The sequence below is a fragment of the Microcebus murinus genome, chromosome 8 (assembly GCF_040939455.1).
Source record: "Microcebus murinus isolate Inina chromosome 8, M.murinus_Inina_mat1.0, whole genome shotgun sequence".
NCBI lineage: Eukaryota > Metazoa > Chordata > Mammalia > Primates > Cheirogaleidae > Microcebus > Microcebus murinus.
The window spans coordinates 80,630,217-80,645,731 of NC_134111.1; the positions used below are offsets into that span (position 1 = coordinate 80,630,217).

General features: G+C 39.6%; 1 protein-coding gene and 1 non-coding gene across 10 annotated transcripts in view; both read left to right on the plus strand.

Annotated features, from left to right (window-relative positions):
• The first annotated feature begins 2,073 nt into the window (after positions 1-2,073).
• Positions 2,074-2,177, plus strand: LOC142872458 (small nucleolar RNA U13). The gene has a single exon (XR_012920715.1). It is a non-coding gene; the product is annotated as a small nucleolar RNA U13 (small nucleolar RNA).
• Positions 2,178-7,112: 4,935 nt separating this feature from the next.
• Positions 7,113-15,515, plus strand: part of PIKFYVE (phosphoinositide kinase, FYVE-type zinc finger containing) — an 83,507-nt gene continuing 75,104 nt past the window's right edge. For 5 of the 9 annotated variants that reach the window (XM_012752097.3, XM_012752101.3, XM_012752099.3 and 2 more), the window contains exons 1-4: positions 7,113-7,286; positions 11,571-11,751; positions 13,619-13,771; positions 14,029-14,064. In XM_012752097.3, coding sequence (XP_012607551.2) covers positions 11,580-11,751; positions 13,619-13,771; positions 14,029-14,064 — 361 coding nt within the window. In that variant the 5' untranslated portion in view covers positions 7,113-7,286; positions 11,571-11,579. The remainder of the gene's footprint in view (positions 7,287-11,570; positions 11,752-13,618; positions 13,772-14,028; positions 14,065-15,515) is intronic. The other 4 variants (XM_012752098.3, XM_012752102.3, XM_012752106.3 and 1 more) reach the window with 2 other exon arrangements.

Genomic DNA, 15,515 nt, shown 5'->3' on the forward strand with positions numbered 1-15,515 from the left:
AGTGTTTGATTATGAGATAGTCATCCAGATAATAGAGGATTCTTAAAAATATTCTAAGGTGGTTGTATTTTCATTTTGATGATCTAAAAAATGAGGTAGAATGAAAAGAGCTTGATCACTAATTGTCCATGAAGAATATGGGAGAGAGAACAGTGAAGAGGACTTCTGGATTTGAAGTATGGGCAACAGGGTACCATTCAATAAGGAAGGGATATACACAGAGTCACAGATTTGATGGCCAATATAATGAGTTAAATTTAAGATTTGTTAAATTTGAGATGCCTATGGAACAGCAAGGTGGAGATGTCCAGGAGGCAGTTAGCCACATGTATCTGTAGTTCAGAAGGTGTGTCTGGGCTGGAGAAGGAAATCTGGGTATCTTCAGCTGTAATGATAGTATTTGAAGACATACAGTACATATCATTTAAGACTACAGAGTAAGAATAAAAGTCTATCTCAGCAAGAACTTTGATGGACACATCTTTTAGGGCCAGGAATTATAGTACCAGAGGAAAGAGCCCCCTAAAGATAATGCAAAGGAGTCTGGCAGGTAGTAGAAGAATTAGAACATGATATCACAGAAGCCAACAGACAAACAAGTTTTAAATAAGAGGGAGTACTACAGAGAAATCAAAAAAGACAGGGCCTGTAAATAATTTTGGCAAGTAGGAGGACCTCTTGAGTATACTTTTTTTAGAATGATCCTATGAGAATTATTCTGATAGAAGCCATACTATAGGGGATTCAACTGTGTATGGAAAGTATGGAAAGGGAGACAAGAAACCTTTTCCAGAAGTTTGATTGTGAAGGGAAGAAAAATTACTTTGTAAGGTCTTAGTCAACATAATTTTTGATGACTACATAATAATCTATCATTTGTATTACTTCCATGTCTTTTCTGTTGGTTAGAATGAATTTGATTGTGTTACTTTCATGTCATTTGTGTTGGTTGTTTCCCTCCCTCCCTCCCTCCCTCCCTCCCTCCCTCCCTCCCTTCCTTCCTTCCTTCCTTCCTTCCTTCCTTTCTCACTTCTTTCTCTCTCTCTTTCTTTCTCTTTTTTTTTTTTTTTTGAGACAGAGTCTTGCTTTGTTGCCCAGGCTAGAGTGAGTTCTGTGGTATCAGCCTAGCTCACAGCAACCTCAAACTCCTGGGCTCAAGCAATCCTTCTGCTTCAGCCTCCCGAGTAGCTGGGACTACAGGCATGTGCCACCATGCCCGGCTAATTTTTTCTATATATATATTCGTTGGCCAATTAATTTCTTTCTACTTATAGTAGAGACAGGGTCTTGCTCTTGCTCAGTCTGGTTTCAAACTCCTGACCTTGAGCAATTCTCCTGCCTTGGCCTCCCAGAGTGCTAGGATTACAGGCATGAGCCACCGTGCCAGCTGTCCTTTTCATTTCTTTATTTTATTGTGTGACTGTGACAAACATCTTTATCTTTTTCTTTAACACTCAGATCAGTTCTTTAGATTGCTAGAATTGGAATTATTGGATCAAATAATGTAAACATTTTTAATGTGCTTATTAGATCTACCAAATCATTTTATAGGAGGGATATACTAATTTATATTTTTCACATACAGTGTAAGAAAGTGCTAATTTCATTGCATCCTAGCCAGAACTGATTTTCATAATTTTTACAAACAGTTTTTTATTCCCTACTAAAAGGAACCAAGGCTCATTAGAGATATGATTGATTCTAGGCTTGGGGTAGGGAAAGTTCAAGATAAGCCTGGTGAATCAGAAAGTAAAGAAGTGGGGGAGGAGGGAATGAGTAAATTCCAGAAACTCACCCAGAACTCCTCAAAACTGTCAAGATCATGGAAAAAAAGGAAAGACTGAGAAACTCTCACAAACATATGCAATGTGTGTTACTCTGGGTTGGATCTTGGAACAGAAAGAGGACTTTAATGGAAAAACTGGTAAAATAAAAATAAAGTCTGAAGTTAAAAAAAAAAAAGAAGGTAAGGAAGTGCTCTCAACAAATTAGGTATAGCAATCCATCAAGGGATTAGAGAAACAATAACAACAAAAAACCCCCCAACAAATTAGGTATAGAAGGAATGTACCAATCCTTTTGTAGTTTATAAGCGTGATGATTGGGTTTTCACACACATGCGTGAGATGTGCTTCCCTCAAACCTTGTTACAACGCCAGCACATTACCTGTCTGATGTGAAAAAAACAAACAAAAACAAAACAGAAGGGATGTACTTCAATGAAATAAAGGCCACATATGACAAACCCACAGCTAACATACTTAATGATGAAAAGCTGAAAGCTTTTCTTCTAATGTCAGGAACAAGACAAGGATACCTATTTTCACCACTTCTATTGAATGTAGTACTAGAAGTCATAGCCAGGGCAATTGGGCAAGAGAAAGGGATAACAGGCATCCAAATTTTAAAGGAAGAAGTTAATTTGTCCCTGTTTTCAGATGACAAGATCTTATATATAGAAACCCTAAAGACCACCAAAAAACTAGTAGAATAAATGAATTCAGTAATGTCGTAAGATATAAGATCAACATAGAAAAATCAGTGGTGTTTCTATATACTAAAAATGAACTACCTGAAAAAGAAATCAAGAAAACAATACCATTTACAATAGCTACAAAAATATTAAAATACATAGGAATAACTGTAACCAAGGAGGTGAAAGACCAGAACACTGAAAATAAAACATTTCTGAAAGAAATTGAAGACAGAAATAAATAAGAAGACATTCCATGTTTATCAATTGGAAGAATTAGTATTATTAAAATGTCCATACAACACAAAGTGATCTACAGATTCAATGTAATCTCTATCAAAATTCCAACAACATTTTTCACAGAGAACAACAACAACAAAAACTCCTAAAATTTGTAAGAAATGAGAAAAGATTCCAAATAGCCATAGCAATCTTGAGCAAAAAGAACAAAGTTAGAGTCATGACACAACTTAACTTCAAAATATACAACAAAGCTATAGAAATCAAAATAGCATGGCATAAAAACATATACATATACCAACTGAACAGAATAAAGAGCCCCAAAATAAATCCACCCATTAACTGTCAATATTGATTTCAATAAGGGCCAAGAACACACAATGGGGAAAGGACAGTCTCTTCACTAAATAGTACTGGGAAAATGGTATATTCACATGCAAAAGGATAACATTATTAATAGATCCTTATCTCAAACCATGTACAAAAATCTACTCAAAATGGATTGAAGACTTAAACATAAAACCTGAAGGTATAAAACTACAGAAGAAAACATAGGAGAAAAGCAGCATGATTTTTTCGTCTGGGGGCAATGATTTTTGTGGATATGATCCCAAAAGCACAGGCAACAAAAGCAAAATAGACAAATGGGATTACATCAAGCCAAAAAGCTTCTACACAGCTAGGGAAATAACAGAGTGAAGAGATAATTTATAGAATGGGAGAAAATATTTGCCAACTATACATCTGATAAGGGGCTAATATCCAAAATAGATAAGGAACTCAAATAACTCAATAGTAAGAGAACAAATAATCTGATTTTAAAATGGGCAAATGATGTGAGTACACATTTTTCAAAAGAGGACATATAAATGAAAAAACTGCCTAACATCACTAATCATCAGAGAAATGTGAATTATCTATTTATTTATGCTAGAGATGGCATCTTGCAATGTTGCCCAGGCTAGACTCAACTCCTGGGCTCAAACAATCCTTCCCCCTCAGCCTCCTGAGTAGGTGGAACTACAGGCATGTGCCATGGCCACCATACCTGGCTCACAGAAATGTAAATTAAAACCACAATGAGAAATATCACCTCACACCTCTTAGAGTAGTTATTATCAAAAAGGCAGGAGATAAGTGTTGAAGAGAATGTGGAGAAAAAGGAACACTTGCACACTATTGGTAGGAATGTAAATCAGTATAGCTATTATGGAAAACAGTATGGAGGTTCCTCAAAAAATTAAAAATAGAACTCTTATGTGATCCAGCAATCACACTTGTATATCCAAAGGAAATAAAATCACTATCTTGAAGAAGAGATATCTGCACTCCCATCTTTATTGCAGCATAATTTATAATAGCCAACATATAGAATTAACCTAATTGTCCATTAACAGATGATTAGATAAGGAAAATATGGTGTATATACATATATACAATAGAATAAACACTATTTAGCCTTAAAAAAGAAGGGAATTCTGCCTTTTGTGGCAACATGGATGAACCTGGAGGACATTATGTTCAGTGAAATAAGCCAGGCACAGAAAGACAAATATTGCATGATCTCACTTATATGGGAATCTAAAAAAGTTGAACTCATGGAAGTAGAGTAAAATAGTGAGGGGAGAGAAAAAAAATAAAAAGAAGTAAGGGTGTTCTCAAAAAGTAATGGAGGTATATCAAATGGACTCAGGCATGTCAAATGACTGTTGGAAGGGGCTCCCACTGACCAAATCAAGTACAACTTAAGGATCAAAATGAATACTGGTAGTAATGAATTATAACACATTGAAAAAAAATGAGTCCATATTGATAGTAATTAATACAGAGGAAGGAAGAAAGAAAGGAAAGCTATTTATTTTCAGTAAAATGCAGCTAATACATATAGGGGAACATAAGTATAGTACCATCAAACAATAACTGTCTCAGCAAGGATCCTAAATGGGTGCTCATATGAAAGTTTTTGAGGAGGATATTTACATAAATAATCTCTCTAGACCAGGTGTGATGGCTCATGCCTGTAATCCCAGCACTTTTGGAGGCTGAGGCAAGAGGATTGCTTGAGGCTAGGAATTTGAGCCCAGCCTGGGCAACATGGCAAGACTCCATATCTACAAAAAATAGAAAAACAGGTTGGTTGTGGTGGCATGTCCCTATAGTTCCAGCTACTTGGGAGGCTGAGGCAAGAGGATAGCTTGAGCTTGGGAGGTCAAGGTTACAGTGCTATGATTACACCACTGAACTCCAGCTTGGGTGACAGAACAAGATCGTGTCTCGAAAAAGAATCCAAAAAAATATCTACAGAAAATTCATATGGAATTAATTTTGGATGTCTAGTATGAGGTAAGAATTTAAATTGATTCCTGCTCCATGGTCAAAAACACTATTTAAAAAAAAAAAAGAATTTAAATTGAGTGTTTTTTTTTCTCCAAAATGGAAGCCTAGTTTTCCATCTCTTTCTACAGAAATTAAACTGTAAGCTACTACAGGTATCAATTATACTGTAAGATTCTTGAGGACATGGACTGTGTTATGTTCACAACTTTAGCCCTAGTGTAATGCCTACCCAACACATTGCCTGTCAAATTAGTGACTGAAAAAATGTTTGTGGAATACATGTTTCCTTTTACCATACATGGAGTTTGTATATATTCTATATATACCAAAGGTCTTCTTGGTTGGACTATTTATTCTGTTCCTATGCTCTCTGGGTCTATTTTAATTTTTTTTTTTTCAGACAGAGTCTCACTCTGTTGCCCTGAGTAGAATGCCATGGCATCAGCCTAACTCATAGTAACCTCAAACTCCTGAGCTCAAGTGATCCTTCTGCCTCCGCCTCCAGGGTAGCTGGGACTACAGGTGTGAGTCATGACACCCGACTAATTTTTCTGTTTTTAGTAAAGATGGGGTCTTGCTCTTGCTCAGGCTGGTCTCAAACTCCGAGCTGAAGCAGTCCTTCCGCCTTGGCTTCCCAGAATAGGCCCGCGGGTCTATTTTATACTTTATTGTAGGTTTATGAAGTATTAAAAACTGGTGGGCTAATTACAAGGAAGGACTTTTTTGCTTTTGTCTTTTTTTTTGGAGGGCAGAGACTTGAGCATCTTTATGGGTTGAGGAGGAAGAGTCACTGGAAAAGGAGAGGTTGCAGATAATGGTGCAAGCTCCCAGGGAGACTGGAGACGGTGGACTGGGGGCCAGGAGGATTGATTTGGGGAAGAAGAGGCCCCTTTTCTCTCAGAGATGAGAGAAACAGGCCATGGCAGATGTGGATGCAGGTAAATGTGGTGGGGGTCTTTCGGTTGTTAAGGGTGGCACCCAAATAACCTTGGCTTTTTCACTTGGGTAGAGGATGAGATGAGATTCTCCACTGAGAATGGCACTCAAGGTAATGGGTTGTTGTTGGTGGTCCGGCGCAGCACTAACGAGGAATGGAAAAACAAGCTGACTACAGACTCCTAGAATGATTGCTGAAGGGCCCAATGGAGGACGGTGACCTGGCTTTGTACTGGTACCAGCAGGTTTCGGTGATACTCTCCAGCTGCTGAAAAGACCAACTCAAGGAAAACTGGGTAGAGATCTGACAAAATTCTTTAGGAAAAGGACCCGCAGAATTTAACTAAAATAGCGCCTACCTTTCTTTAGGTTTCCTCTCCTTTCCATTTCCCCTAGCCAAGCCCCACAACTGGGTTCAGCAGGTTTTGGCATGTTTTCTGCAGTTAACTGCACAGCGCTCTTTGCGGGACAAAAATGACGAATAATGCTAGCCAGGCTGACCAAGAGAGGGACTGGAAACTTTACTTGCATCAGTATTTGCAACACAAAATCTAAATGAAAAAGTTAACGATAGACCCCCACATCACTTTGGGTCAGACACTGTGCCAATCGCTTCAAGTGCATTCACTAAATCCTCAAAAAATATTATGAAGTGGGTCCTATTATTAACTCCACTTTACACACCAGAGGTCTGAGGGCTAAAGAATTTAGCGATTTGTTTAAGATCGTGTGGCTAGTCATGCAAGTCTGAAAATTTTTCGCTCTTAACGCCCCCGCTCTGTATCACACAAGGCAATTGTCAGGCCACAAGAACGCCGAGGTGAGAACGCGGTAACATATCATGAGTGCCCAAAGTATCCAACACATACGGTAACCGAGCCTGCCCGCACCCATCCGGTGACCCCCTCACGCGTGATGCTCACGCGCACCTTCCTCCTGGTCCTGGCTTCCTCTACGAAGGCTCAGGCGGCCTGATCTCGGCCAGAAGGTGCGGACGATTCTATCCGGACTGGACTCCTTCTGCCTGAGCATCAGATCCGAGCGTGGGGCTGGCCGGGACGAGAGGGCGGAGCCGGCCCCGGGAAAGATTGCGGATTGGAGGGGAGGAGAAACAGGGGGCGGAGCCTCGGGGGGAAGCGAGAAGCCGCAGCAACCATGTAAGCAGCCTCGCTTCCTGCCACAGCCGCTGGCGGCTGTAGTATCCCGGAGCTGCGCTCCCGAGCCGGCTTCCTGGGCCAGAGCCGGGCGAAGCGGTGGCTAGGGTGGAGGGCGGCCAGCGGGGTCGCGACGGGAGGCGCAGGTAAGAGAGGGGTCTGCAGCGCGGCTGCCGAAGAAGACAGGTTTGGGGAGCTCCCGGGCCAGAGCCGGAGGGGGAAAGCTGGGGTGAAGGCGACAGCCGGGCTCCGCAACCGGGAGCTGAGGCCTGGCTGCGGCCGAGGCTGGGCAAGGAAGGGCAGAGTACCTGCTGCTAGAACTATAGGTCCTCCTAATTGCCTGGCTTCTCCATGTCTGGCCAGCGGGTACGGGAGCCGGGTGGGGCTCTTCTTCAAGAGATCTCTTTGGAAACATTTGAAGTTCCCTTGCCCCTCTCTGGTCCCCTATGTCTGAACTTATTTTGGCGGTGAATAGGCCAGTTCTTTTTCAGAGTGAATGAGCTCTAAGTCTGTGTGTCACAGGTACATCTGTAGGCTGGGAAAGAAAGTTAACGAGCTACAGAAACGACGGCTGTGGGGTTTCTAATATGTGTATATCTCCTTAAGTGTTGGCCTCTGCTATTTGAGGCCATTTCATTTCAACTTATGTTTCCAAATCTCTTTTGAGATTTAGTTTCCCAATTAGTATTTCCACATTGCTCAGAATGTTCCTAACGAAAGAATGAAAATGGAATGTGGTGTATACTTGTGGGAATTATGAGTCTTCTGTCTAATTCAGAGGTTATTCCTAAGACATTCAAGAAATATGAGAAATACTAGAATTCTGTATAAAGCAGTTATTTCTATGTATCTGGTGTGTGTATGTATTATCTAGTATTGATTCAGTGCATCCTGTGCTGTAAAATTAGTGTAATCTTGACAATAGAGGTAGTTGCTTGGTGTGGTGTGCTTATTTCTGATTTATTTGAATCTTGCTTTTGGGTACTCCAAAACTGCCACTGTCAGTATTCTCATAAAAAATGTTCTTAATTTCTTTCTCTTGGGTTTGATTTTGTGACAAAGATTGGCTAGGTCAAATCTCTTCTATGCAGCAAGACTAATTTCTTGGGTCCTCCCCTTTTCTTCTTTCTGGAAAGAGTATTATGGATCATGTTGTGGTTTTGTTTTAGTGTTTCTGTTGGTGTGTCAAGACAAAAGTTGAAAAAAAAAAACTTTGTTAATTCATGCTAACATTCCACGTATTCAGCTGTCTTGAATTATTAGATAAATTTTGAGTATTTTAAAATCTTTTACATACTTAGAAATGACCAGACTGATACTTGAATTTTCCATCTGCTAAAATTTTGATATTGGCTGATAGATCAGCTTATTTTCTACATTTTAATACCTGATTAGCCTTCTGATTGCCTTTAGCAATCAGAAGGTGGTGTATAGTAGGTCTATGTAAACTAGTAGCCTTGAAATGAGAAGAGGTATTGGTGATGCATTAGAGGTCTTTGGGCAGTGAGGTTAATTCTTCTAATTACTTGTTGGGAAAGACTCCTAGTTTATGTTGTAAACAGTTATTAAGGTGCCAAAGAATAAGAGTTGCAAGTTATTTTTTTCAGGACCCTAGTGTCATTATGTAATTATTAGGATTAACTCTGTGTGTTTCTATTTGTATATCGGAGACTATACTTGCTGAGTGTTTTAATGAGATTTTTATCTTCCTATCTCTAAAGCCAAATAAAAGTTTTGTGTTTAGATAACCTTTAAAAGTAATTCTAGGACTCTTCAGGAAGATTACTATCTCTGTTTCTGATGTTACTTGTGGAAGTAGAATGTAGGCTGTTTTCCGAGGCCTGAGGGTTATCACTATCACATCCTTTCTCTCCAGTGCTTTTTTGTAAAAATAAAGTTTATATGTTTATATATATATATAAACTTTATTTTAAGGAGTTTATACACACACACACACACCTTTTTTTTTTGAGACAGAGTGTCTCTCTGTCCCCTGGCTAGACTGCAGTGACGTCACCCTAGCTCACTGTAACCCCAAACTCCTGGGCTCAGGTGGTCCTCCTGCTTTAGCTTCCTGAGTACCTGTGAGGGCACCACCATGCCCGGCTAATGTTTTCTCTTTTTAGTAGAGACGGAGTCTTGCCCTTGCTCAGGCTGGTCTCAAACTTCTGACCTCAAGCAGTCCTCGCTCCTCTGCCTCCCAGAGTGCTAGGATTACAGGTGTGAGCCACCATGCCTGGCCTTGAGTTTATACTTGACCAATCGTAAGCTTATTTATGCTGGAATATGGAGTGTCATGACATTAGGATTGTTGATTACTTTCCCCAATAGAAGATGATATTAGAGACCTTCCTTTTCCTTCTTCTTCCTTCTTTTCTTTCCTTCCTCCTTTCCCTTCCTCTTCTCTTTTCCCTTTCCTTTCCCCATCCCTTCTAATAAACATTTATTGCCAAAATTCTATTCAAGTCAGTGGTTTTATTTCTGCTTTAATTAATTAATCAATTAAATTGTTAATCAGACAAAGTCTTGAATTGCTAGAGAATTCAAATTGGAAGTCTGAAGAGCTACGAAAATAATTTTGATTTAAAGAACAATTTGGGAGTGAGACTTGGAGTCTAGTTACAGTTCTACCACTGACTGTGTAGCCCCCAAGAAAGTTGTTTTAGGTTTATTGTGCCTTGGTTTCCTCAAAGGTAAAATGTAGTAATGAGGCCAGTGCTGTGTGCCTTCCAGGATTGTTGTAAGAATAAAATGAAATGGTAGATATGATTTTGAATGTGAAAAGTACTTTACAGGAGTGTAATGTCCTCTTTGTAACATGTAGGTTACATTATAAACTATGGCATTTTAATGATGAGTTATGTATGATTCTTCTCTTTGAAGTATAAATCAGTATGGCAGAAAATAGACATCAGTGCTTTTCAGTAACCTCCATCTGGTGATGTGCTTAGCTTTACTGCTTTGGTTGAATTATGATTTTTGGTTATTTAGAGAAAAATCCCTTTAAGAAGAGTTTCATCTTAATGTTGAGATGTTAAATGTAAAAAATTGAAAACATAGTACAGAGTTGAGGCTTAAAGGGAAGAAAAACCAGGTTCATGTTAGGAGGAAAGATGATAGGAAACAGCTTGTTGATTTGAATAGTTGTCATAGGTGATGAAGTGTAGCTTGAGGTAATTGTTGAGGTTATATAGAAATGTCATTAAAGGATGACTTGGCTGGGTGCAATGGCTTACACCTGTGATCCCAGCACTTTGGGAGGCTGAGGCTGGAGGATTGCTTGAGGCCAGGAGTTGGAGACCTGCCTGGGCAAGTTGGTGAGACCCTGTCTTTACAAAAAGTAAAGGAAAAAGAGCCAAGAGTGGTGGTAAGTGCCTGTAGTTCCAGCTATTTGGGAGGCTGAGGCAGAAGGATCACTTGAACCCAGTTCAAGGTTGCATGATCATGCCACTGCTCTCCAACCTGGGCAACAGTGCAAGACCCCATCTCAGAAAAAAAAAGATTTTTATTTCCTTTTCTTGGAAATATAATGTTGATTTTTTTACATTATTTTTTAAAATAAAAAGTTAATGTAAGTAAAATAAGACTGTGACTTAAGAATTTATATGCTTGTGTAAAACCAGTTTTCCCAGAACTTTAATAAATGATTGAGTATTCTTTTTTCCAAAAAACCTTAAAATGAAAGAGATATAAATGATGTAAAAATGCTGTTTTTTCTTTCTGCCTGCTCACATTAATGTTTTATTTCCAGATTTTCATTAATTTTAATATTTTCTATAATTTGAATAGTAATGTTTAAAATTCGGTTGGGTATGTAATTATAGGTTTTGGTGATTGAGACTTCCTAGGATCTAGACAGCAGTGTTTACAAGCCTTGATTTGGAGTATACCATGTTTCCCTGAAAATAAAACCTACTCATAAAATAAGCCCTAGCAGGATCTAAGCATTTGTGCAATATAAGCCCTATCTTGAAAACAAAACCTAGTGATGAGTGTGGCTACGCAGCGTATCTGCACAACCTATGCATTTTGTCCCAGAGTGGTAAAGAAGACAAGCAGCCCTTCTCATTTGCCCCTTCGTGACAGCTACTATCCCGGAGGTGACTGGAAAGGTGCGGGCAGCCCCACCAACAAGGTTGGCTCCCCCTGCAGGTCCTGGCTATCCTGTGCATGCTACAAGCTGAGGCTTTGAGAGGAAAATAACACATTCCCTGAAAATAAGCCCTTGGGTGTTTTCTTGAGGAAAAATCAATATGAGACCCTGTCTTATTTTCGGGGAAACATGGTACTAAACTAGATTACTCTTTGGTTTTCATAGATCTGAATTTTAACAGAATAGGATTTTTCAGATATTTGGATGTTATTTGGAATCAAGTTTTGGGCTTCCTGAGAAATTTATGTTTTGCTTGTTTCTTTTTTTTCCTCCCCAGACTCATGAAATGGCCACAGATGATAAGACTTCCCCAACGTTGGATTCTGCTAATGATTTGCCTCGATCTCCCACTAGTCCGTCTCATCTCACACACTTTAAACCTTTGACTCCTGATCAGGATGACCCTCCTTTTAAATCAGCTTATAGTTCTTTTGTAAATCTCTTTCGATTTAACAAAGGTAAGTCTTATTCTTAAAGATCAGAGAACTTACAGGTTTGATTCTCTTTTTCAACTTTCATGCTGTATCTTTGTAAGAAAGCAAAATATTGGCTGGGTGTGTTGGCTCACTCCTGTAATCCTAGCCTGGGCAACAAAGCAAAATATTAACAAGCTGATAGCTTTAATCATAAGTCACCAGGGTTTATGCCGTAAGAGAAAACTAAAATTTTTAGTGTAATATCACTAATTATTGGTAACTGAAGGTCTGAATTGAAAACTAAATGGTAAAAGGCGATCGATCCTCTTTTAAAGGGAAAGTAGTGCTCTTTGTTTTGTTGTTGTTCTTTTTTTTCTTAATATGCTTCAACTTCCTTAAGTTCACAGAGTGGACTTTGTTCTTTTGGGGTTAATGGACAAAATATTTTAATTAAAGCAATGAAACTAAAAGGAGCAGTACATGAGAGGAAAGGCTTGTTTTTAAAAAATTAGAAACTGTCAGTAGGCCTCTTGTTTACTTAAACCCATTAGATTAAAGTGTACATGTAATGACATCAAATGGAAAGATATTTTTTTAATGAGCTCTATTTAAGTAATATGTTGTTTGCCTGGAGAAAGAATTAAAAAAATTTGGCCTATATCTTTTACCTTTCATTTGTCTGTATTGTAGTTTAATTAACTCAGTAGAAATTTTAATAGTAGTAATTGAATTTTATTAGTGGTCATGTTTTTTTTTTTTTTTTTTTTGAGACAGAGTTTTACTCTGCCCGGACTAGAGTGCCATGTCATCAGCCTAGCTCACAGCAACCTCAAACTCCTGGGCTTAAGTGAATCCTTCTGCCTCAGCCTCCCAAGTAGCTGGGACTACAGGCATGCGCCACCATGCCCGGCTAATTTTTTCTGTATATATCTTTAGTTGCCAATTAATTTCTTTCTATTTATAGTAGATATGGGGTCTTGCTCTTGCTCAGGCTGGTCTCAAACTCCTGAGCTCAAGCAATCCTTCCACCTCAGCCTCCCCAGTAGCTGGGACTACAGGCATGTGCCACCATGCCCGGCTAATTTTTCTATATATTTTTAGTTGGCCAATTAATTTCTTTCTGTTTTTCAGTCGAGACTGGGTCTCTGTCTTGCTCAGGCTGGTTTCGAACTCCTGACGTTGATCGATCCTCCTGCCTTGGCCTCCCAGAGTGCTAGGATTATAGGCATGAGCCACCGTGCCTGGCCTGGGCACTGTTTTAATAGTGTAAGGAATCTATCTCATAAGCAGATAAAAATCCCTGCCTTTCTGTGAAGCTTGCATTCTGTTTCCTTTAGTATGCCCAAGAAATTTCTAATGAAAAATAAGACAGAAGATCACTTATACCAAGGGTGTGATTATTGGCCTGCAATTTTGCCTCTTTCTTTGAATTTTTTTTTGTAACCCCTAATTTTTAAGTTAAAAAAATTTTTTTGGAGACAAGGTCTTACTCTGTTGCCTGGGGTAGAGTGTGGTGGTGTCATCATAGCTCACTGCAACCTCAAACACCTAGGCCCAAGTGATCCTTCTGCCTTAGCCTCCCATGTAGCTGGGACTAGAGGTGTGGGCCACCATACCTAGCTAATTTTTGAATTTTTTGTAGAGATGTTGTCTTGCTATGTTGCTTAGGATGGTTTCAAACTCCTGGTCTCAAGTGATCCTCCCACCTCAGCCTCTCAAAGTGATAGGATTATAGGGGTAAGCTACCATGCCAGGCCTAAAAACCCCTAATTTTTTAACCCCCTAATTTTTATGTATGCATGTAGTATGTGTATACATTATTGCCTGAAAAATTTCATCTACTTTCTTCTCTTTGCTGAACTCTTGATTCTTAGTTTTCCAAATAACACCAAGGTTTCCCTTTCTACAGAGAGAGCAGAAGGAGTGCAGGGGGAGCAGCAGCCTCCGACTGGAAGTTGGACCAGCCCTCAGCTGCCTCCAAGGGCACAATCTGTGAGGTCACCTGCAACTTATAAAAAACAGCTTAATGAGGAACTTCAGCGGCGCTCTTCAGCAGTATTAGGTAAAACAGTGATTTTATCTCATGCCTCTCTGTATGCTTTTTCCCAACTCATTGTGTTTCCTAGTTTGTTTATTGTCTTAACTTTTCTGCTATTTGTAATAGTCAAATACTCTTCAGAATAAATAAAATTGTTACCTACTTAGTGAAAGAACTTGTTGACATTTGAAAATAAATTCTTAAACATGTCCTTAACCTTAATTTAGGCAAGGCACAGATCTCTTGACTGTTTTTTGATTAATTACTTGCTTGGGTTTCAGCAGAAAACAGTTTGCAACATCCCCAGGAGAACACAGGTTAGTTTCAACTTTGTGAATTAATTCTGCATCTATTCTTGGGATGCTAGTGAAATGTGATATGCATGCCTCTAGCTGCAGAACTCTGTCAACTTCATTAGTGGGCTGCCACTTGGTCTTGGCCTTCTGTTTTTGTTGGGGTGCAAACTGTCACATTGGCTGGATAAACTGAGCTCCTCTTGCTTGTTTGTTTTCCATCCTGGTTTCCTACCCAGTCATCTCCTTCATTTTCATGCTCTTCTGATGAGTATGGCTTGGTGATCAGTATCAGAATTGAGAGGCTAGAGAAAGGTTTATGTTTTCTTTCTTTTTTTTTTTTTTTTTGAGACAGAGTCTCACTCTGTTGCCCGGGCTAGAGTGCCATGGCGTCAGCCTAGCTCACAGCAACCTCCTGCCTCAGCCTCCCAAGTAGCTGGGACTACAGACATGAACTACCATGCCTGGCTAATTTTTTTCTATTTTTAGTAGTTTGGCTAATTTCTTTCTACTTATAGTAGAGACTAGGTCTGACTCTTGCTCAGGCTGGTCTTGAACTCTTGAGCTCAAGCAATCCTCCCGCCTTGGCCTCCCAGAGTGCTAGGATTACAGGCATGAGCCACTGCACCTGGCTGGTTTATGTTTTATTTCTGTTAGATTGTTAAATTCAACAAAGTGGTTATCCAAGTCAGGGTGATGGAAGAAAGAAAGTGGGTGGTGGCATGATGAGAGGGGAAAGGATGCAGCTTTGGGAATCAGGTGTCCCTGAACACCAGATCTGGTCTGGTGTAGCTAATCTTCCTCATGAGGTCCTTGAGAGAAAAGTAGGTGCAGGTAATGGTGGTTGGTAGAAGGATATTTTATTGCTAGTTGAGACTTGGTCTACCAGGAGAATAAGGAGAAGCCATGCAGGTAAGAGTTTCTACCTAAGGACTAGAGCAGAGCTGGCTATATCACCTTCCCAGGTATTCTAGGGCAATGAACCTCAGCCTGGGTTACATTAGCCATTTGGAAGGAAGAATCTAGAGGGGAGAAGGGAGAAAGGAGTTCTCCTTTATTGCAAATCATCCACTTTTATCTTTAACCCAGTAAACTCTGCTTAGCTCTTGAGTCTGACCCATGGCAACACTGTTTCTGTTGAGGGAGCTCTTTTGACTAAATCCTATGCTTAATTCAGCATAGGATACAATTTTATTTGTGAAACTGAGGAGTTAGACTAGAATCTGATCTTTTAGGGTAAATTGGCAGCCTGCCAAACCTTACTTTGGTGTTTTGATAAACTTGAATTTAAATATCTCTAGATGGATTCATTCATTCTCCCTAGTAATCCTCTATTACCCCTCGATAGACTTCCTCTTCTCCCCTCTCCCATAACCTGTTTTGCCACGATGGTATATAAGCTTCTGAACCTTGTTGGGGGCGTGGGTAATCACTCTGTGGTTTTCCCTTTGTACACATTAATAAAATTTGTGTGT